Source organism: Sycon ciliatum, chromosome 2 (assembly GCF_964019385.1).
Source record: "Sycon ciliatum chromosome 2, ocSycCili1.1, whole genome shotgun sequence".
In the NCBI taxonomy this organism is placed as follows: Eukaryota; Metazoa; Porifera; class Calcarea; order Leucosolenida; family Sycettidae; genus Sycon; species Sycon ciliatum.
Genome location: NC_088644.1, coordinates 29,547,435 through 29,574,682, shown reverse-complemented (window position 1 = coordinate 29,574,682; position 27,248 = coordinate 29,547,435). Strand labels below are relative to the sequence as shown.

Below are 27,248 nucleotides of genomic sequence, written 5' to 3'. Positions count from 1 at the left end.
TGATTGTATTCCTAGTGATCATGCATACCAGGCCTCTAGAGTAGAGGCCTGATTTAAATCCACGCACAGCCTCAGGCACAGGGTCTTGAGTCTCAGTGAGTCGTGGGCCCAGTCTACGGGAACCTTGTTGTCAAGTAATTAGTTGTCCTTCACCTTGGCAAGGCGTTTGCGATAAGTGATAACAAGAGTTCCATAGTTCATGGGGGTCATGAACTCTTGGTGATAATAGTCATGTGCACTGCTAGTATGCTCTCCGTCACAAATGCGCTAGACTGTAGAACAGTACTTGGCACGGAGCTATGAATGAAACTAAAGCGCAAGCTACCAGCACGGCAGCAGTGCAAATAATGCAATCTTATGCACATTATACATGTACAATGTAGTTGTTGAATACCTTGGCGTTAGGCGTGCTAGTATTGGACACTTACATTTCCGTGTACCAGGTGTACTGTACTCGGCCTACACTACAGAATAGAGCAGGACACGGACCACCATCGCTGTCCAGGACAAGTCCGAAACGACTTCCTATCAAACTAATTACAGTGTATGTTGAAGTAGTTGGCAGCGTTGCTGAGATACTCGATGACTTTGCGTTGTTACCAGGAGCGTCTCAAAAACACTGCTACCCGTAATTATTACTATTAGTATCTCGAGGTACTGGTGGTCCGCAGTGCTGTCGTTCTTCGCTCTGCAAACTATGCACCATGGATTGGTGCATGCACTCCCCTTTGCAGCGACTGGCTGGCAAGTACCCGGTACATGTATACAGGTAAACTGTAATACTCGTTTCCGACATTGACATTGCTGTGTTCCAACTCATCCATGCCGCACTCCAGTCCAGGTGTATTATCTCGGAGACGTGATTTCTGCAAAGACCTTTTCGTGAATGTGTGAAGACTGAAGGACAGTCTGTGTCCGTGTGTGTGCACAGTCTCGTGCCATTGTGGTTCATGTTCGGCGTTGTGGGAAGGCAATTGATCTCGGCCTGCCTTGTTTTATTGATACACGTGAGGGACGTTTCGCTCCTCATCATCGCATCAACATATCGACGTTACTACTAACTGAGGTGAGAGCTTCCCCGCTCAGTGAGGTACTGAGGATCAGCACCCGAACAAAAGCCGTGAAGCCTGAACTCGCTGAAGGGACATTGTCGTACCTGTGCATGGTATACATGACAATCATAGACTACAAATCATGTAGATCTAGACTACACTGCCGTACTGAGGCTGTACATGTGAGTTTGCAAGTTTTGGTCGGACCCGGAGGCTCAGTTTCTGACAGCTCCTTCCGCAGAAGATGCATTGTGTTGACCATTGGCATTGTTGCCCGTTCTGGAGCAAGATAGAATAATAATAATCATAGGTCCAGGTGCTCGTATTCATCGCCATCTCTTGAACACCCAGGTTCGTGTGCCTCCTCTCTGTAGATCTTTCCAGGCATGGACGATCCAGAGCGTGGTATTCTCTCGGAGCACCGTCACAGCCCTAGCGAGTCTGCGGAGTTTAGCGGTCACCTGGCAACCCAAACTCGCCAGAACGCTGATGATCCCGAAGCGGACTCAGCGCCCGGCGTGCATATTCATGACGGCGGTGCTGGAAGGTTCTCTTTCTTTTCTAACGGAAGAAAGGCTGCCAAGAAGGAGCAGACTAGAGAAGTGACTTCACATTACTCTGTTCCTTCAGCTGAGGAGAATGGCATGGAAAGGAAAAGTGCCAGCGGCTCGTCAGGACTCCGGGCCTTCTTTCACAAGAAGCGGCCGAAAACGAGTGCTACTTCCACTGAGGATGCGCGTGACGAGAGGAGCAACTCTTGCATACCTGGCGTTTCTTCGGAGTCCCGAGCAACTAGCAATGATCGCACAAGCTGGATCGAGCAAGAGAGTACTTCTGAAGGGATGGACAAGGGACCCGGACCGTCCCACAGTACTCTCTCCTCACTGGCATGCAGTGATGCCTTGATGAGAGAGCAATCTGACTGTGTGCAAGAATGTAACGACACGCTGCAGTCGTCAAGCCAGTTCGAAGGGCTCTCCATCTCGGAGACTCCAACGGTCGATCAGCCATCTCCACAGAGCACACAAATGGACAATGCAGATGCCAACAATGCGGCCAGCCGACATCGGGAAGAACAATTGCCGAACGCCAAGCAGCGTGGTTCACCGAAGAAGCCGAAAAAAGCGGGCCGACTCGGTGTCAGCGTGCAAGGAAACAAGATTTACATAGACGACGATCCGATGCTGGCCAAACGTAAATCGCAGTCCTTGACAGCGTTTCGTAACTTCCTGACGTTAGGAAGTGCTTCGCGGAGGAGTAGCAAAGCCAACGAAAGTATTGCAGATCGGAAACGTCATATATCTACCGCAGCACGCCACCAGAAGGCTGACGATGGGTATTTCGAAGGACCTATGGATAGCAAACTTGAAACGATGGTGAGTTCGGCCGCGGATCCTAAGCTGTAAGGTGTGAAAGAATTGCTTGCTTGTGAAAGTGATGTAATATTAGAGAGGTTCCGCACAACCGTGAACATAATTACATAATTATACCATAATCATTGCTAAAAACGCAATTGATCTACGGAAAGTCTTACGTACACTGCATGCGGATTCGTGTTCCGCCATACGTAGATTTCGAATCACGTAGCTGCCATTGGTAACTCCAAACGCGGCAGTGTACGACCGGGGGAGATAGTCATAAAGTAACATTAGTTATACCCCAATCCACTTCCATTTACGTACTATAATTATGTGATTTCGTTATCAGTCAGTGATGGTTTGTATGGAGTGTCAAAGCTGCAGTGCAGCAATGCCCTAGATCAATTGAAACTGCATGCCGACACGTGCCGTATACCCGGTATACTGAGCTTTCATAGGCGAATCCGCTACTCCACTACAATGGCATCATGTTGAATAGTTATAACCTCTACATTCTCATTTGAGTGTTGTTTTGTGTGTGTTTTGTGTGTGTTTTGTACTTGTAGGTGAAAGAGAAAATGAACATAGAGGGTTTGAACTTGGAAAAGGCAACAGTCGCAGCAAGAGTGGAGCGGATGGTACAGGACCATAGTGGCAGTGAAGATGCAGCCATGTTCTTTATCGTTGACAAGTGCCCTACGGAGGTCGAGGTGAGCAGAAAGCACGCCGTGTATTCAGCCGGGGACCACAGAACATAGTTGACGGTAGCCATGCTAATACTGTAGTCAACAAACACCAATGTTGAGCCATGCATGGGCTGGCAGCAGCTGGTGAATCCTCCACCACTGAAAGACTGGCACTGCTGTACGCTTTAACCCCTTGGCCGGTAGGTCAAGCTGATAGTGCATACTAAAATCGATCCCAACGGCGCTAAGCAGTTTGTACAGTTTCGTTGTCACTAACACAGTCGTGCTAACAACTTGCCAGATGTCTGAAGTTCTCTGGCATGTTATTGTGTACTTTCCAGACGAGAACACTTCTTTCGCATCTGATCACCTATGGTGCCGACGTCAATTCGGTGGACGCCAATGGCCGCAGCACCATCCACGCCGCCGTTCAGCGTGATTTTCAGCTGGTCGCCAAAGTTCTACTGGAGAACGAGAGCTCTGCTGAGAAGACGGACGCGCATGGCCGGCTGGCGGTGGAGTATGCTGTGGAGAACAGGCGCGACGAAATGGCCTCTCTACTAATTCTTCACATGGACCATGCAAGGTAAGGCAACACTCCTCTTTACAAGAATAATCCAAGTCATTCTGATTAATTTTGTATTTTATGTCACACATCTGATTTTTGTCTTGCAGTAATTATGGCTGTCCGCAGCCTACCTTGCACTCGTTATGGTTGATGTGAGGTGCGAGAAAGAATGCTTATTCTTCACATGGACCATGCAGGGTAACGCAACACTCCTCTTTGCAGGAATGATCCGAGTCTTTCTGATCACACGTCTGATTTTTGTCCTGCAATTTAGGTGTCCGCAGCCAACCCTGCACTCGTTATGGGTGATGTGAGGTGTGAGGAAGAATGCTTATTCTTCACATGGACCACGCAGGGTAACGCAACACTCCTCTTTGCAGGAATAATCCGAGTCTTTCTGAATTATGTCACACAGATTTCCCAGTGTTGCTCTCCTCTAGGCTAGCTGCCACTGTGACGCAGAATACAGGGTACAGTTGAACATCGATTATCCGACCACCTCTGGGCAGACAACTGTCAGGCGGTGTTCAGATAAGGCAAATGTTCCGGATAAGAAAACACACTGTAAATACATGTACATGTACATTGTAAATAGAATAGAGTGCTACTTTTCAAAATTTTCGTATTTTTTGAATGGCTCACTACATGCACAGTGCGTACTCTACAGCACGTGCGCCCAAAAAAACTGTTACGGACAATCGAATGGTCGGATAGTCGATGTGCGGATAATCGATGTTCAACTGTATTGACTATTGGGCGGCTTGGCTGAACTTGATTACATTCATTCACACTCTGTCTTTGTTGCTACGGTGTAGAGTTCGCTCTCTCTTTGAGTCCAGCGAGGATCCTGACGACGGTTGGAAGAAACCTCTGTTCAATTTTCACACTATACTCTCAGATTCCAGCAAGATGCCGGTGAGTGGGGTGACACATACATGTACATGCCTGCCTGACAAGCTGACATTGGCTTGTTGAGGGTTGGCAGCTATGGCTCTGAAGCTGCCGTTGCCCTGCTGTGCCAGGTGGCATAGCTCTCCATGTGACAAATATTCAGTCAGGCATCCATATCTAAATGCGTCGTGTAGATTAACTTACGAAGTTTCTCATACAATGTACTTGGTGGTTGGGGGTGGTGGTGGTGGGGGGGGGGGGGGGGGGGGTGGGGGGGGGGGGGGCACTTGCTAGCGTAGCAATGGGCTAGGAGTACTGTATGGATGCAAGCCATGCCTTAGTCTGCAGTAGACCAGAGGGTGGTACGTCGTCCTGTGTCACTAGCTGGTCAGTGTGGTAAAAGTTCCACCTGGGCATTACCCCCTGAGGGGCTGGAAATTTACAATAGTGCCTTGATTTACCTCTGTTTGATGTTTGTCTCTTGTACATGAGTAGATTTCTGGTTTTCTAATCCGTGCGCGTGAGCCTTTGAGAGTGAAGCAAGGGAACTTTTGACTTTGGAATGATTGTCACAAACAGACCATGTAAGCGTGCAGGGTTTTCTTGGCGTGAAAACCCTTGAGTAGCTTCGTCCCTTGCGTCTGAACTGATGATGTGAAGCAAGTGGAGCATGTGCCATTCAAGGAAATTGTATCCAATGAGTGCAGTGACTTCCACAGTGGTGTGGTTCAGCTGTTCGTAGCAATAACCATAGCGAAATAAAAACGCATCCTAAAGCATTTGATACTGTGACAGCAAAGCACTGGCCAGTATTAAAGGGGCCGTCCATAATTATCAATATTTTACGCAAAACGAAAAAAGTTTCGTTTGTGGGTGGGTGGGTCGAGGAGAGTTTCGTTATGAAAAATATTGATAGTTGAAACATCTATCCATTCTAGCCGTAAAGTCAATATATTTTTCGTTCAGGGGGTGAGTGGGTGGGGGAGGGTCATAACTAGACTTTCTCGTTTCGTGAAAATTATTGATAATGCCGGATGGCCCCTAAAAACAATCAACCTCATGATTGAAATGGTACCGGGCACTGCATGACCCTATGGCACTACTCTGTGTGCTGAAACGCTGCATTGCTTACTCCTGAGGTTGAAATCCAAATAGGCGACGCGCCTCCTTCAGCCTCATCTTCAAATCGATGTAGACCTAGGCACTTTGCTCTCTGCTCTGGCTCAGAGTCACTGTTATCTAGCTGATTTTACTACTGTGTCGGTTGTGGGAAAGGAAAGCAGTCCTGTGGAAGCAGGGGGGGGGGGGGGAGGGGGGAGGGGTGCAATGGTGTCTTTGGATAGTGGAATACTTGAACACTGACCAGTGCAGTACAGTGCACTCCAGTAACAACAACATGACATTGTAATCACATTTCTATGCAGTGAAAACACCTCGCATGGTCTTGGTGTGTAATTCTGTTCAAACAGAAAACCGCACAGGCCATTCTCGACAGCTTTGTGGATACTACTCCCGTTCCAGACGAATACGAGTTCCACTTCACTGTTCTGGAGAGCGACAGCACCGGACTTTCGCCGGGTCAGAGCAAGTTTCGCCTGCCCTGTAAAACGAACTTCCATCGCCTATTGGATATACCGGTATGGTGCATACCCTAGCATCATGCACATCTGCGTGTGTTGATCTTCTATTCAGAATACATGAAGCTCAATAGGGATTGTGATTTGTGAAGATGCATTTTTGAATTGAAAACCCTTAGCAATGTTGTGTGATAGTGTAATACAGGCTCCTTTGTTTTAGTTAGTTATGCTGAGGCACAACTGATCTCTGATGTACTCGTAGACCATGGAACGATTGTGTGTGTATGTATGTGTGCGTGTGTCCATGTGTACATGTGTGTGTGTGTGTGTGTGTGCGTGCGTGCGTACGCGTGCGCGTGTATGTGTGTCTGTGTGTGCGTGTGTGTATGTGTGTGCGTGTGTGTGTGTGTGTGTGTGTGCGTGTGTTATGCTTGGTAACAGGACCTACGTGACCACAGTGTAGTACGGACACTGATCTTCCATAAGTGGAACGCCTTCGGAGAGCGATCAACGCTCAAAAACATTCTCTACTACTTCATGTTCATCCTTCTAACCAGCTTTGCCTTCATCTCAGCAGGAAGGCAGAGAGCAGATGGCTTCAAGGTGTACCTGGATGCTAATAACGCAACGGTCATCGAGCACGGTGATCCAAGGCAGTATCCAGATGCTGAGTCCTATGTGCGAGCGATTTGTGAAGTTCTCTTGCTGCTCGGCACCATGTTCAACCTGTACTCGGAGATAAAAGAAATGTCGTCGTAAGTTCATGTGCCACTGTTGCTTCCGCCTGTCTTCTAACGGTGTATTTGTGGTGTTCTGTGTGATCTACGCCATGATAGGCATGCACCATGTGTCACTCTCTGAGCTTAAATCTCAAGCTTACTGCTATACAGGTCCAGGTATTCCCTTGTTACCAATCTTTGGTAGAAAGTTACAGAAACGATTGCAAACTTTGAAAATTGGGTCTTTTTCAAATGGTGCTGCAATGCACGGTTCTGGAAAATGTCACTACCAAAGTATGTTCTATACCTATGTTCTATACCATGAACATTCCATGTTGCACAGATCTGGCTGCCTGGACTACTGGTCGGACAAATACAACTACGTTCAACTCACGACTGTCTCTCTCTTCATCGTACTGGTACCTTTGCGCTTCACAAATGTCGACGAGCAGTGGTATATTGCCGCTGTTACGTACATAGTGGTATGCTTGCGTACACTGCAGGTCATTTCCGTCACAAAGTAAGGTGAACAATATCCTGGTAGCTGTTGCTTCCCATCAAACAATTATACCCCTCTCCACCATTTTGTTGCAAGCTCGAGTAACAGTTCCAAGTCCGAAGAAATATTCAATTTTCTCACATTTTAGAACATTTCTTCTACCACTAGGTACTGAGGAAGAGATAGGGAGAGCAACCGTTAAAGCACATGTTCTTCCACTAGGTGAAGTCTACATTCCTGAGACGTGCTAGAAAGAGGGCTAATCCATGGGTATTGACAGGACCTCAGACATCCAAGTTGGATTGCCTACAAGTTTGTTTTCATATTGTGTGCCGGCTTTCTTGTACTAGAGTAGCCTCAATGTTGATGCTGCAGTCTTCTTTGTAATGTGTGTTTACCACGCAGGGTGGTAGGCATATACTTGCAGATCCTGATTGAGATCGTCAAGAAGGACATGTCAAAGTTTGCCATCATCTTCACAATCTTCTGGATCATGTTCAGTGGCAGCACATACCTAGTTTTGGTTGGAACACCGTACGATGAGGGAACAGTGACCGGGACACAGCTGGACAAGAGCCAGGAAACGAAGTAAGCTTTACTCACACCATGCCAAACACCTATGAAACCAAACACCTATGAAACCAAACACCATGCCAAACACCTATGAAACCAAACACCTATGAAACCAAACACCTATGAAACCAAACACCCGGTATGAAAGGAAGGGAAACTTCACGATAAAAAGCTCCTGGAAAGGAGAGAAAAAACTGAGAAACAAAATAAAAAATGACGAGGAAAAGTGTATTGTGTCCCATACATGCTAAACACCAGGTCCTGTGAAAGGAAGGGAAACGCCCCGATACAAAGCTCCTTGAAAGGAGAAAAAACTAAGAAACAAATTAAGAAATCTTAATTTCTTAGAGCGACACCAGCAACATCTTTGCATCCTTGTACACATGATCTTATTAGACCTGGCTCCAAAACACTTTGCTAAGTATAACTGGTTTGTGTCCACCAGATCAACACGTCATTCCTTCTCATTACCCCGTGCCAATACCTCCCTGTTTCTGAAATCTCCTATCTTCTCTGCGTACACTCTCTGGTCTTCCCTGCCAACTAGCCTTAAAGCATGCACAGACATTAAGGAGTTCAAGCTTCAGCTTCTTCGTCCTAAATAATCTCACCATTTTCGTCATGCCTCCCCTTGCAGTACTCTCTTTGTTTCTCTCCTTATTATTCAGTTCGCCGTTGTTGGCTACCACCCGACTTCTCATATATATTGGCAGTCTTCTGACGAGCCAGGAGATGTTGAATTAATAATAATAATAATGATAAATGCCGGACGCGGAAAGGGCTGTCCCTCCAGGAAATCGCGATTCCACGGATGCAACAAATTTCGCGATTTTGGCCAAAACCCGCAAATTTCTGAAAAGTCCCCGATTTCCCGCGTTTTTTGTTGTTTTCTGCACTTCTTTTTACATTTTTCTGCACTTTCCACGCAGTATACAGTGCTTTCCATGATCCTGTACGTGGGTTATTTGCACAGTACGCAAATAGCGATTCTAATGATGCAACCAATTACGTGATTTGGCCCAAATCCGCAATTTCCTGCCAATAATTCCGCGAGTTCCTGGCAAGTTCCGCATCTTTCCGCACTTTTCGCCGCATTTTTTGTTGTTTTCTGCCGCAATTTCTTGCGCAAGTTTTCGATGACTTTTTCCGCAAATTCCCGCAGGGACAGAAAAGTCTATTGTGTCCCATAGTTGCTCACGTCAGGAAATACATGTTAATTGTGTCTCTGGCACACATTGACTTGTGGGTGGGGAATAGTCAAATATTCGTTTTGCTCGTTGGACTGGCATTCGACAGATTATTCTTGTGTGAAATGTGCTGGTCTTTACGCCTTCTTTAGAACTGTTGCTAATGTTGCTAATGGATAGTGCTTTTAAAAATCTCCTAGCCGAGAAAACCATGACGTGTTTGATGGAGAATATCCATTTTACTAAGTCATTCCTTTCCATATTGTGCTTACCAGCACGTATGGGAATATCCTGCTTACCGGATTACGGATACTCGCCCAAGACGAATCTGTTGTCGACAACTTCCAAGATAGTTTTCAGTGAGTTGAATGGAATTTAGTTTTCATTTGTTCACGATAATGGTGTGTTGCCGGCACGTTGGGTGGTGGCTCATCGCCTTTGACGTACTCAGTGCTACAGGTGCATGTCCTGGATGCATGGTGTCGAGATGCTGAAACGCATGCAAGAATTCAGGCACGTATCAGGGATGGCATATAGCGAAACTTTGGGAACTATTTGATAAACAAACAGATTGCCTTAGTTCAGTTTCTAATTGTCTAGAGCAGCATGAAGTGATATATTAAATTTTACAGTCATATGCTGGACTTCCTATTGCTGATTCAATGGTCACACCTGAATGAGCTTCTGGAGGAATCTCATTGGCAGTGTGTTTTTGGGCAATAACTTCCAACAGCAGGTGTTTGTGCGCGTTTGCGTGCATATGTGCATGTTTGTGGCTTGTTTGCAGCTGGCTTGCTGTGGTCATCATGATGTTTTTCCTGTTCACGTTGCTGATTGTACTGCTCAACATTCTCATTGCTCAGCTGAGTGACACATACCAAGAGGTAAGTGAACACGCCGTGCCGCATCATGACGTGCTTGAATTAGCAGTATGCCTCCAAGACCATAGACCTGTCAGGGGTATTAATGAATTGGGAAGGACATGACTTTGTGGTTATGCATCTGACAAAATCGGCAAGAGGAACATTGATTAGGCCGAGAAATGGGAAGTAGATATTTGCCGGTCCACCAAATAATACTGGCTTCCACTGTGTGTATTATGTTACCTGGTAGCACACGGTCAACTGGGAACTTGTGGCCAGGCACAAGGAGTACATGGATACGGCTAATGGGACGGTTTATCGGCACTTGTGCCAGTGGTTGTGAGACTTATCTCCTCATCCCCACCATTAGGCGCTGCATCTACCGGTAGGGTTTACCGGATGTTAGCCGCCGTTGTGAGTTACCGTCGGTAACGGACACAAAAATTTACTTATTTACTTACTCCTACACTATATGCTCTTCACTGTGAGGTACCTGACATCTCCAATACTAGTAGGTGATAGGCTGCACAATAGGATCTTCCCCGGCAGTAAAGGGGCATACCCTAAGACCGGACAGGCTATAGACTTGTCTCCCCAGGCAATCTGGGCTGTCCTCCAGTCAGTCCAGCCACCGGGGGTTGTCCGCCGGCTTATAGAGTTAGAGCTATCCACTGGTGCAGTCTCGGAGGTTATACCCCTATAGGCAGTTCGGGTTAATTGCCCCCTGAGTATGCCTTTGGAATACCCCGGTGTAAACACAAGTTTGTGATGTACGTCAGCCTATTTTAGCCAATAGCAGGACAGCATTATCAGGAAAATAGAACTTGAAATGTTGAGCAATGTGTTGAGGTGCGAGTGCCTTCGTCGCATGCATCAGTTGGTTTCTTTGGGGTACACCGTTATCTTGCGGACAAAGCGAAACAGAATGCACACTCTGATGACTGTGCCGCTCTAATATCCTGTGCTGATGCACACAAACACCCTACTCAGGTCAAGAGTAATGCTCAGCGTACATTGGAGCACAACTGGTCCAGTGCCCTGCGCACCCTGGAACTCTCGGAAACATTGAAGGTGAGTAGTGGAAGGTGCTGCTTACATTGAATGCGCTGGCAGCTCATTTAAAAAAAGTTCTTGACCGCTTTGCGGTGGATCTGATCAGCTCGCATCTCTTTCAAAACTGCTTCTGCACCTAGATCCTTGAGGGTTGTCGGGTGTTCCTCCGGTTGTGGAAAAGCTAGTTTGACTGGCTCTCATACCAACCTTAAAAGTTACTATTTATCCAATGGCATTACCGTACATGAATCTTGCTGGATTGGGATGGACAGTGGCTAACCTGCAGTGCAAATATAGTTTCTATCTACCCCCCACCACCACCACCACCACCAGATTCCCACACTCCATAACGGTCCTGTGCATGGTAAACAGGATTTTGATCGGCAATGATGGAATTTCTACATCTGTGACTCACTCTCCACCAGACTCCCACACTCTATAACGATCCTGTGCATGCTGAAAAAGATTTTGATCGGCAGTGATGGCATTACCACATCTGCGACTCCCTCCCCACCAGACTCCCACACTCCATAAGCCCTGTGCACCGTGAAAAGGATTTTGACCCGACAGCGAGGTTTTTCTTGATCTGCGACTCGCTCTTTTTCAGGATTTGCGGTACAAGTCCTTCACCGATTCAGTCACTCTGGACCATCCTGAGAGTGAGTGTGACACAAGAATGCTTACATGCACGTGTATGATGTACATACGGCCATGAATGTTAGGGAACAATACTCTTGTGATGCGCACAGTATGGCATGACCAAAGAAGCTGCTTCATAGCTCCGAGCTGCACATTACATGAACTTTTAAATGATGCCCGTTGAGACTCAGAACGGAGGAGCAATATAAATGATGAAAGTCACTGTGATTGGTGTTTCACCACTGTACATGCATTGCAGGCTTTCTGATTAGTTGGAACAAGCCACAAGACATGACGGAGCGCATTGCTGAGGGCCGACGACAGCGCTACATTGAGCAGCAGCTTGCAAAGCAGGAGCAGCAACTGGTGGCCATCCGGTAAATACATTCATTGGTCATCAAGTTGTAAAATAGCAATGAAAAATATCAATTGTGCACTCATAATCATGTATAAACAATTAAAATGAAACAATTCCAGAACGTTTTCGTGTGACCATCATCAGTGGAACATCGTCACATAGTAAGAATCACTAAAACAACCAGTTATATAGCTAGAGTAACATGAAAAGAAGCGTGAGAATGCAGCACAGCTAGCGGTTATGCATAACGCGTGTAGTGTGAACCTTTGCAGTGTATCTGAGAATGGTAGCAGTAGATGAATGTGGCAGCTGTGAGTGCGTGTGAACAAAAACTGGTGAGTGCGTATTATTTAAAAAGTGTGAGTGCTACAACATTTTCTTTTTGCTTGCATAGAACAGGGTCACGTGTGCGAATATATACAGCTTCCAACACCTGCAACTGCTTAAAGAAACGCGCGCGACAAATAACACTAAACCAGGAATCGTCAAACAACTTACGACAATCCGGACTGGACACCAAATGCTTGTAGATGGCAGACTTGCTCTTGTCGATGTCGAACTCCTCCTCGTCCGTATCACTCTCATCCTCCACTTCCCGTTCCTGCTCACCCTTACTTTCCTCCTGACCATCCTGTTCATCCCCATCATCATCCTCCATCTCCATCTCCTCATGCCATCGCTTCTTTCTCCTTGACGTGTTCACTGCTGCGCCCGTACTTTCACCTGCCACTACTGGTTCCGCCTTCTCCATTTTTCTCAGTCGTGTCTCCGCTAGTCTCTGGCTTCTCCTCAGATTCGTTTTTCCTCCATTTTCACTTCGTTCTCCTGGTGATCTTTCCGTTACCGCCATCGGGTTTGTTAATGAACGGTCGTCCGGTGGTCTCCCATGCCGTGTTGTTGTCGTCAAGAGTGACACCAGATTCGTGTGTTGCGCTACTGTTGAGTCCGGTGTTGTATCCGTTTCTGGTTGTGTTGTAATACTGACAGGCGTAGTAGTAGGCAACGGGTGTTTTCTCGGCCTCCCACGCTTTGGCCTGCCTGCCCTGGCCGCTTTTGACAACAAGGACAATGGGACGTGTTGTTTGATACGTTCGGACAAGTGTTGAAGCGTCCTGCCAACATACCGACTACCGCACTGTCGGCATTCAAAATGATAAATGAGGTGACTCAAATGATGGGTCGGCAGGACGTCCTTCAACACCGTGAACGAACGTATCGTGGTGAAGACAGTTACTACATTCACTGCATAGTACGTCTTCTGGACAATAGACTTGACAATACGACTGACCTTTGTCGACTCCGCGCCTTTCCAAGGCAGGCACAGGAAGACACGACAAGGAGCCGGGCCGATTGTCAGTTCCTTACGGGGCGCATTGTTCGTGAGTAGTTTCGCTAATAGTGATCCTGGATATCCGTTCTTAAGAAAGACAGAGCGAAGGAAATCAAGTTCTGCTTGCAGTTTACTCTCGGAGCAAATGCGTCTTGCCCTGTCAGCTAAGTTTCGGACTAGATTGGTCTTGTATTGCGAAGAGCAATATGAATCGTACATAATATACTGACCAGTGAATGTAGGCTTACGATACACCGATGTCACACCACCCTCACATGTCTTTTCCACGAGTACATCTAAAAACGACAATTTGTTGCAATCCTCGTGTTCACATGTGAAGCGTAATGCAGGGTGGACATCATTCAACTCATCTAGAAAGGCTTCACTGTCACGTCTTGTTTCGAAATAGGTAAATGAGTCGTCCACAAATCGAACGTACAACTGAGGCCACTTTATTTTGTCCATTCTCGATTCGCAATATCCAACGAAGACATTTGCCAGTACCGGGCCCAACGGAGACCCCATCGCCACACCGTCTGTCTGCTTATACATAACATCACCAAACGAGAACTCTACGCCACTCGTCACCATCAGCATCAAACGTCGAAATGCTGTCTCCGGTAACCATGGAAGATCAATGTCATCATCATTGTGGTATAGTCTTCGCGCGCAGATATCTATTGTCTCGTCTAGTGGTACGTTTGTAAACAAGCTTACAACATCGAAAGAGCACATATGGGCAGTAGGCGGAATAGGGTTGTCACGAAGGATTTCAACGAATTCAAACGTGTCCTTAACGTTGTGTTTACAATAATGCTCTAATACCGGTTGTATCATGCCGCAGAGCCACTTGGATATAGCGTATTGGGGCGATCCTATCATGGAGAGTATTGGTCTAAGCGGGCAGGATGGTTTATGTATCTTGGGGAGGCCGTACATGCGCGGACGAACCGAACCGATAGGCTTGATTCGGAAAAACTCGGATTCTGTTATGTCTTTTGCTGCTCGGAGTTTCTTCAGATAGGTTACTATTTCCTTCTCCCGGGCCAATGTTTTATCATGTGTTGAAACCGGACCGAGTTCCACAAATTTACACCCGTCGTCCAGTATGGTAGCCATTTTTGTATTATACTCCATTCGCGTTAAGATAACTGTTGCCCGACCTTTGTCTGGCCGAGTGATGATGATATCATTGTTCTTTTTCAGCTCTGAACGAGCTTTCATGTGTTCGCGGGATAGTGAAAATGTTCTCCTATTTCGAAACAAGACGTGACAGTGAAGCCTTTCTAGATGAGTTGAATGATGTCCACCCTGCATTACGCTTCACATGTGAACACGAGGATTGCAACAAATTGTCGTTTTTAGATGTACTCGTGGAAAAGACATGTGAGGGTGGTGTGACATCGGTGTATCGTAAGCCTACATTCACTGGTCAGTATATTATGTACGATTCATATTGCTCTTCGCAATACAAGACCAATCTAGTCCGAAACTTAGCTGACAGGGCAAGACGCATTTGCTCCGAGAGTAAACTGCAAGCAGAACTTGATTTCCTTCGCTCTGTCTTTCTTAAGAACGGATATCCAGGATCACTATTAGCGAAACTACTCACGAACAATGCGCCCCGTAAGGAACTGACAATCGGCCCGGCTCCTTGTCGTGTCTTCCTGTGCCTGCCTTGGAAAGGCGCGGAGTCGACAAAGGTCAGTCGTATTGTCAAGTCTATTGTCCAGAAGACGTACTATGCAGTGAATGTAGTAACTGTCTTCACCACGATACGTTCGTTCACGGTGTTGAAGGACGTCCTGCCGACCCATCATTTGAGTCACCTCATTTATCATTTTGAATGCCGACAGTGCGGTAGTCGGTATGTTGGCAGGACGCTTCAACACTTGTCCGAACGTATCAAACAACACGTCCCATTGTCCTTGTTGTCAAAAGCGGCCAGGGCAGGCAGGCCAAAGCGTGGGAGGCCGAGAAAACACCCGTTGCCTACTACTACGCCTGTCAGTATTACAACACAACCAGAAACGGATACAACACCGGACTCAACAGTAGCGCAACACACGAATCTGGTGTCACTCTTGACGACAACAACACGGCATGGGAGACCACCGGACGACCGTTCATTAACAAACCCGATGGCGGTAACGGAAAGATCACCAGGAGAACGAAATGAAAATGGAGGAAAAACGAATCTGAGGAGAAGCCAGAGACTAGCGGAGACACGACTGAGAAAAATGGAGAAGGCGGAACCAGTAGTGGCAGGTGAAAGTACGGGCGCAGCAGTGAACACGTCAAGGAGAAAGAAGCGATGGCATGAGGAGATGGAGATGGAGGATGATGATGGGGATGAACAGGATGGTCAGGAGGAAAGTAAGGGTGAGCAGGAACGGGAAGTGGAGGATGAGAGTGATACGGACGAGGAGGAGTTCGACATCGACAAGAGCAAGTCTGCCATCTACAAGCATTTGGTGTCCAGTCCGGATTGTCGTAAGTTGTTTGACGATTCCTGGTTTAGTGTTATTTGTCGCGCGCGTTTCTTTAAGCAGTTGCAGGTGTTGGAAGCTGTATATATTCGCACACGTGACCCTGTTCTATGCAAGCAAAAAGAAAATGTTGTAGCACTCACACTTTTTAAATAATACGCACTCACTAGTTTTTGTTCACACGCACTCACAGCTGCCACATTCATCTACTGCTACCATTCTCAGATACACTGCAAAGGTTCACACTACACGCGTTATGCATAACCGCTAGCTGTGCTGCATTCTCACGCTTCTTTTCATGTTACTCTAGCTATATAACTGGTTGTTTTAGTGATTCTTACTATGTGACGATGTTCCACTGATGATGGTCACACGAAAACGTTCTGGAATTGTTTCATTTTAATTGTTTATACATGATTATGAGTGCACAATTGATATTTTTCATTGCTATTTTACGACTGTTGTCTCCTCGTCGGTCATCAAGTTGTAGGTGCACATTGATATGGTTTAGAGTATGCGGTGCAGGAGAATGAACTCGGATGGGATCTATACATCTCCTGATCCCTTTGTATGGATATTTACCACCTTCAGACATTCGTTCAGAAAGTGGTGGACATCATGCAACTGCATTGTAAATAAAAGGGGTTTGTCAACTGACAACCACTCTATTTAGTTGCAATTCACTCTTGGCGCATGCGCTAGATGAAAATTCTTTTATTAGTGATGTCGAAAAAATTATTGACGTTTCGGGCCAGTAACCCATTCGTGCATAAAATGCAATGCACTGGGGATTACATTGGGTGCCCGGGCTGTGGATGCCTTATATGATTCTTTTCATTTGTTTTACATGAAAATGTAGGTTTATTCCTCCAACCCGTGGACAATAACAAGACTACGAATTTAGCCAGTTTCAATTGCATAGTCGGGGTAGACTAATCCTCAATGGATAGAACAACTTGCCGGTTCAACACCTTCAAGTTCTGGCCACTTTGAATCAGGTTTCGACTCGTGAGTCGAAATCCACCTAAATCGTGTTTGACCCCAGACCCTGACTATTTCTGAATGGATTGTGGCCGTTACCTTACTATTGGTGTATATCCATGTTGTTCATGTTGTCACACACATGTTCATGTTCATGTACACGTACACGTATGGTATTGCAGCACTCAGCTACGCAGGTCACTGGCAATGCTGCAGGACGAGGCAGCGGCGCAGGCTCAGATTAGCGACACCATGCAGGACATGGTGCGTCAGCAGCTGCCCACCGTGCTGGAGGAGATCGTGCACAAGAACACAGGCGACGTTATTCGCACCATGAGCAGCAGCGCCGCGCGCAATGCGCAGGAGATCGAGGAGAACGTGCATCAGCGCGTCGTCGGAGAAGTGATGCACATGCTGGAGCGGGCCAGTGATGACGTCGTGAGCCGAGTGAGCCGCATGGTCCCGACGTACGACGTCGAGCCACCAGTCTAGAACGGTGAAAGCGCAGTGTACCATGGTGTCCGGCTGCAGGGTGATTTCACTTCAGAGAGAGAGACATCTGCAAGCACTATTATAGCCTGGCGTTGGACTGCTGAGCAACCTGCATGGTTGGTGCTGATGTGCTTGTGAGCAGCTGAGTTAGTACATGATTGTACAGTGTACTCGTAGCCTTGACTTTCTGGTCCACGCTGAACAGCACAACATCGTTGTTGGCCTGTAAACCCCTCTCTCAGCCAGCATGCCATTGTTTCAATTTGCGTAGTAAGCACCATGGAGAGGAAGATGAGAGACTCAGCTTACTGCATCTATACCCCCCCCCCCCCCACACACACACACATCCGTCACTTGGATTTTCACAGGGTGGAAGTGATATGTGTAGGATGCAGACTGGTGCATGTCATTCATGGTCAGTATATGCATGCTAAACCTAGGTGGAATTCTTTAGGGGGGTGCATGTGCCTCCCGTGCCCCATGCGCTACGCGGCATGCATTGGATGGCGGCGTAAAATGCCACACACCAACACGAGACACATTGATGTACTCAAATACGTTCACCTCCACTGCGATCTCCACTATCCGTGACCCGCACCACTACCACCACAGGTGGTTGCAGAAGCCGTCGAAACTCTATTCCACCGCCAACCATTAGGATGCTGGGTTGTTCAAGTTGTTTGCCAAGCTCACCCCACGGAGGGCCGCAAGTTTGTCTTACACTCAACCGAAGCTGAAGCCGTTTCGTCGATCCACGAGCCGATCATCATCAGTGAAGTTGTGCCTATAGTCTAGAATCATTGCACTGACATGCGAACACTTGTCCTCGCGGAGTCAGCAGCCTTTATGTGGCGTGAATGCATTCTTGAACTTACAATTGTAGCGAGTAATCGTTTCATAATTCTATCTAAGGTGTAGGTATTTCAGGAAAAATTGCTGCGAAGTTGAGCAAACATTTCATGTGTTCTACTTACTTGAAACAGAAGCTTGTCTTCTGCTCCTTTTGCAAACTGCACATAGATTTCAGGCAACTCTAACCCACTTCTTTTGACATTCTCCCACGGTGTTGGCTACACTGAGGCTTTCTTTCTTCCATACATGATGATCAGCAGCTCCTGACCATGTGGATAGCTATAAGGTTACTTGATTTGACTGGTTAGTAGTAGTAGCTTTGATGCATGGTTTGACTTCACCCATCACTCAGCTACACCACCCACTGAATTTTTCGTTATTTAGTGTAAGCGCTTGTGCATGCGGGAGGCTCACTGAGCTGAACGCACTGTTTCAGATGGTATGCATGTATCTTGCATTTCAGCTTTTCTAAGGTGGGCATCCCTTTGGTAGCTGTCTTTGTGTTGCATGCTGCATGTTGGACATTTACTAGCACCTGGCTGTGTGCCTGGATTGGGATTTGTGCTACAGACACAGTGTCTGCTCTAGGATTTCAAACCAGCCGTTAGTACATGTGTACCTGGCACAACCATAGCAACCGGTGTTCTTTTCCAAACGGGTCCAAGTACCCCCCCCCCCCCAACCGGCCCGGGTCGCTGACCCGGCTCTGGAGCAGACACTGACACATGCTGTACTTCCGGCTGCATTCCATATACTCTGCTTCATCAAGTACCAGTAGTCCGGTACTGTGCACTGCACAAACGTCATCAGAATGAAGACCAGAGAAGAGAGAGGACAAGAAGAAGGCAGAAGGAGAGCATGCTGCTGTGTGTGTCATGATTGGAACGGATGTGGCCTTAGTAAAAAAAAAAAAAAAAAACATAATGCATCCGGCTCTAAAACAATCCAACAAAGCCCGGGGCTGAGATAACGGGAAATGTTCGGGTAGGACAGCCCCGGCCCCACCGGCACTCACGGTGGGCTTCCACAAGCTCACAAAGCCGAGCCTCCCTTTGTTACTTCCGGGTGCCGTCAGCACTGGCTCCATGGCCCGGCATGGGATCCATGTCACAACACAGACAGTGACCATGGTGACCACTGACCAGGTCAGCTAGCTAGGTGCACATGATGTAGTAGATCCAAAGCCAAATGTTCGGGGTCACGGAGCGGAGATGATCCCACCGGCCTGAGCCAGATCCTTTCAGTGAGCACAGTGTCAGGGCTAAAAAAAAAGAAGAAGAAAGAATCCAGATCATGATTGATGGTGGAGTATACTCAAGTCTAGCCTATGATCCTGTGTCTTCTGAGCGAGTTCTCGCCGAGGACAAAGGCTGCTTGTGTAAAGTCGTCAACATCATGTAACGACGATGTTACGTAGACGTCGCTAGCGCCTTCGCCACCCACCAGTTGCCGAGAGAACGCAGTCGTAAATTTACGAAAGTTGGACCAAAAAGCGTTCTTTTTAGGATTTTACTTTTTTTTCACGTGTTAAAAGCCTCTTGTACGGGCAAAACCAAAAATAGTTATTGTGATTAGGTATGTAGCTAGCATGCACAGTACTGCGCAGTAACTAATACACTAATAAAACAAGTGAAATTCAGTCAAAGCAACTTACTTTGTACGTACTCCTGATGTTAGATACAGAGTTGTATGCAATCCTTTTAGGATTTTACTACTGGTATTGTCAAGAGTATACAGTCGTCCCTCTCTAATCCGGCACTTTATAATCCAGCACCCTCGATAAACCAGCACAATTTTCAGTAGCCAAAATGTCCTCTTCATGCACATTGCAGCAGTAAATCAGATTTGTTAATCCAGCACCCTCCCTAATCCAGCAGATTTTCGTGGAACAAATGGTGCCGGATTATAGAGGGACCACTGTATAATAACCCCCCCCCCCCCCCCCCCCAAGAGTGTGCAACTCCTGATAGTAGCTGAGGCTGATACCCTGCGGGGTACGCCGACGGCGAAAACGTCTCACATCACGTGGTGCAGTGTCGCAGTTGTACGTTTCCAGCTGGTTTTTAGCGAGCAGCAGAGTACTAAAAAAAGCACTTGAGTACTCTCTGACATATACTCACTGCGCGTACGCAAATCCCAGCATGATCACGGCAGATTTTCGGATTGCGCGCACACTATCCTACGGTTGTAGATCTACGTAGTACAAAGGTATCTGAGACACGTGATGTGAGTTTTCGCCGTCGGAGTCGGAGACCCCATATTACGGAGACCCCATATTAATGGGCCCGGTCACACATGCATTGGGGTTTCGCTTCGGCGAGAAGGTTCGGCGGCAGCGAGCCTGGTGTCGCTCCAGCGAAACCACGTGTGTATGGTCACACATGCAAACAGGGCACAACTCCTACTTTGGCGGAAAATGAGAATAAAGTGGACTGTGGTACATACGGTACGGAGAATAGACGAGGTCTCAACCATCTTCCACGCATTTTTGTTGCATGGACATCATAGATCTACGCATACAAATTTCTCGTAGCAAGTCCATATACAGCAGACGGTGGTGTTTTCCGCGGAAGCGAATCCGCCAGAAGCGACAGTCTCGCTTCGAAAATTTTGGCGGAAGCGGATTGGAGTTTCCGCTGAAGCGGAAGTTCCGCTTTTCGCCGTTGCCATGCCATTTTTCGCTCCTGCGACCTCGCTTCAGCGTATACCGTATTATCTCTAATATAAGCACAGTCTCCAATAATAGCACGTCTCCAATAATAGAACACCTTGGTCCTTGGGGCGGCATTCAAAAAATAAAGTGCTCAGTCTCCATTATAAGCACACTGTGTAAATTCATTATCTGTACCGGCGAAAAAAACCCTGAAATGTGTGCGTCATACATGAATTTGGCATGGCAACATGCCTCTGAAATGAGGTTGAAATAATAATGGAACAGTCTCCATTAAAGGAACGTCTCCATTAATAGCACGGGGCGGAGGTACATTGAAAAAATAAAGGACCGTGCTTATATTAGAGATAATACGGTACGCTACTTTCGAGTGCATGTGTGACCGGGCCCTAAGGGACCTTTCGCATTTGCTACGAATCAAATGCGAAAGGAAAGTTTGATTCGGCTCGTAATCGTTTCGTTGAAAACAGAATTCAGGTTTCGCAAGTCGTAACGCAAATGTGCATGGCAACTACGAATCACGGTGACTTCATGTGCACCAACTAATGACATGGCGTCCTTTCATGCGGTTTACCGCACGGATTTATGAAGTCAGACATATTCCGATTTATTTGCATCAATCGCACAAAATTAGGTACATTTCTCTTGTAAACCCTGTCAGTTTGAGAATTTAGACAAACACCGAACAAATTTTAGCCGCGACGAGGATCGGGAGGAATCCATCATTATTACTGTAATACGCGACCGAGTGACAAGGCAAAACTGGTTCAGTCTCTCCGGCAAAACACAGGTAGTATTCTCAGGGAACAATATTGCACACACGGAACGACAAACGTAGGTGACACAGAATTACTTATAGTATATTGAAAGACTCAATAAGTGAAGGGAAGACGACAGAAACAACGGAGGCAAGGACTCTGCAACAACTGAGCTGGGCAACTGACACACGGATCTATATATATGGTACGAGATTGCCAGTTACAGCTCCGAGCGCTAGCTAGCGAATGAAAGCAAGGGATCTGATGGTGTCAGCAATGCATAGTGCAATACATAGTAATACATAGTGATTTGTGTAGGGGGAAGTCCGTCTACTACGCTACATAGTAATACATAGTGATTTGTGTAGGGGGAAGTCCGTCTACTACACTGCTCCCCCCTCAAATAATTTTCCGTCCTCGGAAAACAAACAAGAACATAATACAGAATTAACGTAGACCTAAACGAGGCTCAAGCAGCAAAATACATCAGCAAGAAAAAGAAAATCATACACAAGCACACAATGGAAACAGAGTGGAGCAGAAAGGCAAGGCAAGTGCGAGTTTGGAACTCATTGTGGGAACACATAGTTGTTCCTGTAACGAACAGGACGACCGGCGTTGCGGTGCAGATGGGCACGCGGACCAGGTGCTGGTGGTGCTGGCTGCAGCAAAACCGGCGGCGGAGGAGGAACAGGTTGGGGTGGGGCATCATCAGCATCAGGCCAGGAGAATAGCGGAACAGGCGGCGGACATGGAGAAGTAGGAGCCAGTGGCGCTTCAGACAGCGGGACATCTGGGCCGGACTGAGAGACTGACGACTTGGCGTTTGAGCGGGCGTGTAGCTTGAGGCGGTTGAAATGTACACGCTTACTGGTGCTGGAGGGTTCGTTGATCAATTGAATGTCGTATGACGTTGGTGGCGACACATGGACAATCCGGTATGGTCCGGTCCACGGTGGCTGGAGTTTGCGACGCATTCCAGGTTCAAGGAGCCACACACTATCACCGACTTGGAATGCAGTGCCACGTTGACGAAGGTCGTAGTGGTCCTTCTGGCTGTGGTGCGCAGCATTATCATTACGACGGGCAGTATCGAAGCTATGGTGGAGGGACTTGGACAGTTGTGTGACATATTCGGCGGGCGACACAAACTCTGTCGGGGGTGACCCATAGACAAGGTCGATAGGCAGACGGAGTTGGCGACCAAACATAAGCTGAGCTGGGGTGAATTGGGTAGAAGAATGCTTGGCTGTACGGTATGCAAGCAGGACGGTTGAAACATACTGATCCCAGAAGGTGGGCAGATCCGCTACATACACTCGCAACGTTGAAACTATGGTGCGGTTGAGGCGTTCCACGAGCCCATCGCCCTGGGGATGATACGCGGTGGTCCGAGTCTTTCGGATATTCATGAGGCGACACAGTTCACTGAAGAGTTCAGACTCAAATTGTGTGCCCTGATCGGTGTGGAGTTGTTCTGGGGCACCAAACCGACAGATCCAGTTCCGAAAGAACACATCCGCAACGGCAGCAGCAGTCATAGTGGGTAGAGGGTACGCTTCAGGCCAACGTGAGAAGTAGTCACTACATACCAGTAGGTAACGGTTGCCATGGCGACTGGTAGGCAGTGGTCCAACGAGATCCATGGCTACGATCTCGTTAGGGAAGCCAGCTCGCATGGACTGCAATGGTGCTCGGCCAGTCGTAGCGCTCTTACGGGACATGCACTCTTGGCAATTAGCTACAAATGTGCGCAAATCAGCTGACATACCTGGCCAGAAGAAACGGCCTTTGGCCTTGTCAATGGTCTTTGTAGCACCGAGATGACCACCACTAACATCGGCGTGCACTGCAGCTAAGATATCAGCTTGGAAAGAGAACGGAACAGCTAATTGCAAAACAGAATCAGCCGATGGGTCTGTGCGATACAAAACACCATCACGTAGGGAAAGCAAATGAATTTCAGAAGCATAGCGGCGAACAGCCCGGCTAGAGGCAGTTAATGTGTGTGCAGGGGGAGAATTAAACACATCATGACTAGAATCATGCCAGCCTAACACAATGGACACATCAGGATCCTCTTTTTGCGCAGCAAGCAGCTCAGCAGCAGTAAAGCGCGGCAGCCAGGAGTCAGGTGCAGGTTTCGGTACAGTGGGTACCGGATCACAAGCAGGAGCAGGAGCTGCTGGTGCGGCTGGTGACGACTGGTCAGGCGGTGACTGACGGGTAGTGGCGGCAACAGACTCAGGAGGACGGCGAGACAGAGCATCGGCATTGCAATGTTGACGGCCAGGGCGATGAATAACCGTGAACTCGAGTTCAGCAAGTTGTTCTAACCAACGGGCACGACGACCGCGTGGTTCCTTGAGCGAATGGAGCCATTTGAGAGCAGCATGATCAGTGCGCACAACAAATGCTCGACCAACGAGGTAGTAGCGGAACACATCAGCGAAGTGAACAAATGCAAGGAGTTCCTTCTCTGTAGTGGAGTAGTTACGTTGGGCGGTGTTGAGAATAGCACTACCGTAGGAAATCACACACTCATGGCCATCTTGTACCTGAGAGAGCACACCGCCCATACCAAAATCACTGGCATCAACATCAAGGATGAAGGGAGCGGCGGCAGACGTGTAGTCAGGCTGAGCAAGCACAGGCGCAGATGAGAGGCGTTTTTTTAGTACACAGAAAGCAGCCTGACAAGCAGGACCCCAGGAAAACTTCGCATTTTTCTTAGTGAGTGCGGCCAGTGGGGCGGCAGCTTGCGCGAAGTGCGGAACAAATTTCCGGTAATACCCAGCGAGGCCGAGAAAACCACGCACTTCACGAACGGATGTCGGCGTACGCCAGTGAACAATATCGTGAACCTTCGAAGCTGAGGTGTGAAGGCCATCGGCACTGATGTCCACACCAAGGAACTTAGTGCGGGGCTGCAGGAAAGCGCATTTCTCAAGCCGAAGCTTGAGATTGTACCGACGAAGACACGTGAAAACGGACCGGAGGCCATCCAAGCCAAGACTAACAGTGGCTGACCCAAGGCCAATGTCATCAAAAAACACACGGCAGACGGGATCAGGACTGGTAAGGAGATTATTTAGGATCGTTTGCATCAAGCGCTGAAATGTGGCAGGCCCATTGCAGCAACCCATAGGAAGAACCGTGAACTCGTACAACCCAAGGGGCGTCACGAAGGCTGTTTTAGCTTGGTCTTGAGGGTGGATTGCGATTTGCCAGTAGCCACTAGCAAGGTCAAGTGTCGAGAATACCTTAGAGCCAGAGAACGCGTCTAGGGTATCGTCGACCCGAGGAAGAGGATAAGCATCAGCTGTGGTGATCTTGTTGAGCCGGCGATAGTCAACACAGAGACGCAGAGAGCCATCTTTCTTAGGCACGAGGACAACAGGCGAAGCCCACGGGCTCGCAGAGGGAGTAATGACACCTTTCTGCAGAAGGTCATTGATAATATTCTGGAGCTGCTCACGATGACGGAATGGAACACGGTAAGGTTGTTGTTTAATAGGCGAATGATCACCTGTGTCTATCTTATGTGGCGCAAGATCACAGTACCCATGGTCGTCGGGATGAAGAGCAAATACATCGTGGTACTGCAGGAGAAGGTCACGCAAGGTAGAACGGTCCGTTGGTGACAGGTGACAACAATTCTTTTCGATATACGCATCAATCTTCTCTACTGGGACAGGCGGCGGCGGCATGAACGGCGAATCATCAACAGCAGCACAAGTGTCAGCACACTCAGGGACAGGTTCACATACAGCAATATGAGTATTTGCATGCAAGGTAATCTGGGTGGTACCACGGTTAACCACATTGATAACCAAGTTATCCGGGGACGTGACAGACGTTCCGACATCCAATGTCGGGTGTTTCTCTGAGAACGAATCAAGGGGCTCGATTAGATACGAAGTATCAGCAGCAGGAGAGCCAGCAGCACATACCGACGGGGCAACCGGAAGAATAACTTCATGACAGGGCGGAACTGAAACAGACTGTGTGATGCACACACGGAACGAGGAAGCAACACGAGACACCAGAGATTCAACAGCATTGGCAGCAGCAGCAGGCGGAGCAGCAGCAGCAAGCACGGAGGCAGGGACGGCAGCAGGTACGGAGGCAGCGACGGCAGCAGGAACAGTCGGAGCACTCAGGTCGGGCACGACAGTCGTAACATGGGCTGGTGTGGGCGCGGCAGCAACAGCAGCAGAAAGCGAACGCACACGTGGAAGGGGTACAAGCGGCAATTTAACATCATCCAGGACCAACTGAGCCCGGGAGAAATCAAGCAGGACATTGTGCTGCTGTAGGAAGTCAGCACCGAGGATTACATCAGACGTGATATCAGCAGCAACGATAAAATTCTGAACAGCTACGAACGAGGGTGTACAAACAGAGAGGGACACGGTACCCCGTAGTGGAGAGGGGACGGCCCGTCACACCAGACACAACAGGAGCAGCAGACACAGGGACAGAGGAGGTCGTGCACAGACTACGCCACAATGCAGTAGACACAAGGGAAACACTAGACCCAGTGTCAACAAGAGCATGGCATTTCGTCTCTTGGAGACTAACCGCAACATAGACAGACGGAGAAACTGCAGAAGACGACTGAACATGCGTAACAGGACACACAGTCACAGGTGCAGACGTAGGGCAACGCACATCAACAGTACAATAACAGGGACGACATTCACAACCAGTACAAGTCGGCACAGTCGAGCTAGGAACACTAGTATCGAAGACTGGAGCTTGCCGAGCAGCACCAGTCAATAGCGGTTTCCCGACGGACGACCCCCACGCGTCGAGTGGGGACAATCACGACGGAAGTGGGACGGATCGCTACAATTGAAGCACCCGCGATCCCGCGCGCCATCGTAAAGTCCGCGGCCTGTGCCGTTGTACGGAGGCGGGTTACGATTCGAGCTGCCAGGAAATCGAGTTGGGCCCGACATGGGCGCGCTTCGAGGGAAGACGCTGTGACCACGGCCGCGTGGAGCTCGAGTGTCGTCACTATACGCCCGTGGCGACGGAGCGGAGGTTGCGGAGAAGACCTGTAGATCAGCTAGCTGGTCCGAAATTTTGCTCAACAACGATAGTACGAGCGGGTCGGTGGAGCTCGAAGTCGAACTCGGAGCTACGTGGGCCACGGTGGCACTGGACGTAGGAGTCGGATCCGCGAGTGGACCTACGGAGTGTGCCTGAGGCATAGAGGCGGTCAGGGCAGCGCAGGCTGGTGTAGGAACCGGAAGACTGCGGCGATTCTCGACCTCTAAGATCGCTGCAACTTCGTACGCCCGTCGAACGGCGGCATCGAGGGCTGCAGGGCTGGATGTCCTGATGTGCAAGCGCAGGTCACTATTGACCTGGCCGTCAATAAATTGATTGAGCGTCAGGCGATCTAACAGCGGACCCTGTTGACCTGGAAAGGCGCGTGCCGCAAGGCGCTGAAGAGCTGCGGCGAACTCGGCCTGGGACTCAGTGGATCGTTTCAGGCGAGCTCGAAACTCGGCCTCAAGGAGGCGACTTTGCTGGGGCGGTGCGAACCGTAGCCCTAATTCGGTGCACATTTCTACATACGTATACTGCGGGTGCGCCGCCAGAATGGTCTGGTAAGTTGTAAAAGCACTCTCCTTGAAACAA

At 48.3% G+C, this 27,248-nt stretch overlaps 1 protein-coding gene across 1 annotated transcript; it reads left to right on the top strand.

The window, feature by feature from the left end:
* Nucleotides 1–903: 903 nt before the first annotated feature.
* On the top strand, nt 904–18,756 carry LOC135809605 (uncharacterized). Its single transcript, XM_065322989.1, has 15 exons — nt 904–1,066; nt 1,427–2,428; nt 2,977–3,120; nt 3,438–3,682; nt 4,480–4,579; nt 6,025–6,192; nt 6,574–6,887; nt 7,195–7,371; nt 7,756–7,938; nt 9,386–9,469; nt 9,898–9,994; nt 10,964–11,044; nt 11,634–11,685; nt 11,925–12,042; nt 17,006–18,756. The coding sequence occupies exons 2-15, from the start codon at nt 1,439–1,441 to the stop codon at nt 17,313–17,315; spliced, it is 3,063 nt and encodes a 1,020-aa protein (XP_065179061.1). The 5' UTR covers nt 904–1,066; nt 1,427–1,438; the 3' UTR covers nt 17,316–18,756.
* The last annotated feature ends 8,492 nt before the right edge of the window (nt 18,757–27,248 follow it).

Excerpts from the sequence above, each read along its gene's own strand:
- LOC135809605 (XM_065322989.1), top strand. The coding sequence starts at position 1,439 with ATGGACGATCCAGAGCGTGGTATTCTCTCGGAGCACCGTCACAGCCCT. Across the intron at positions 3,683-4,479 it reads CTTCACATGGACCATGCAAG|AGTTCGCTCTCTCTTTGAGT; the intron begins GTAAGGCAACAC and ends GCTACGGTGTAG. Across the intron at positions 12,043-17,005 it reads CAGCAACTGGTGGCCATCCG|CACTCAGCTACGCAGGTCAC; the intron begins GTAAATACATTC and ends ATGGTATTGCAG.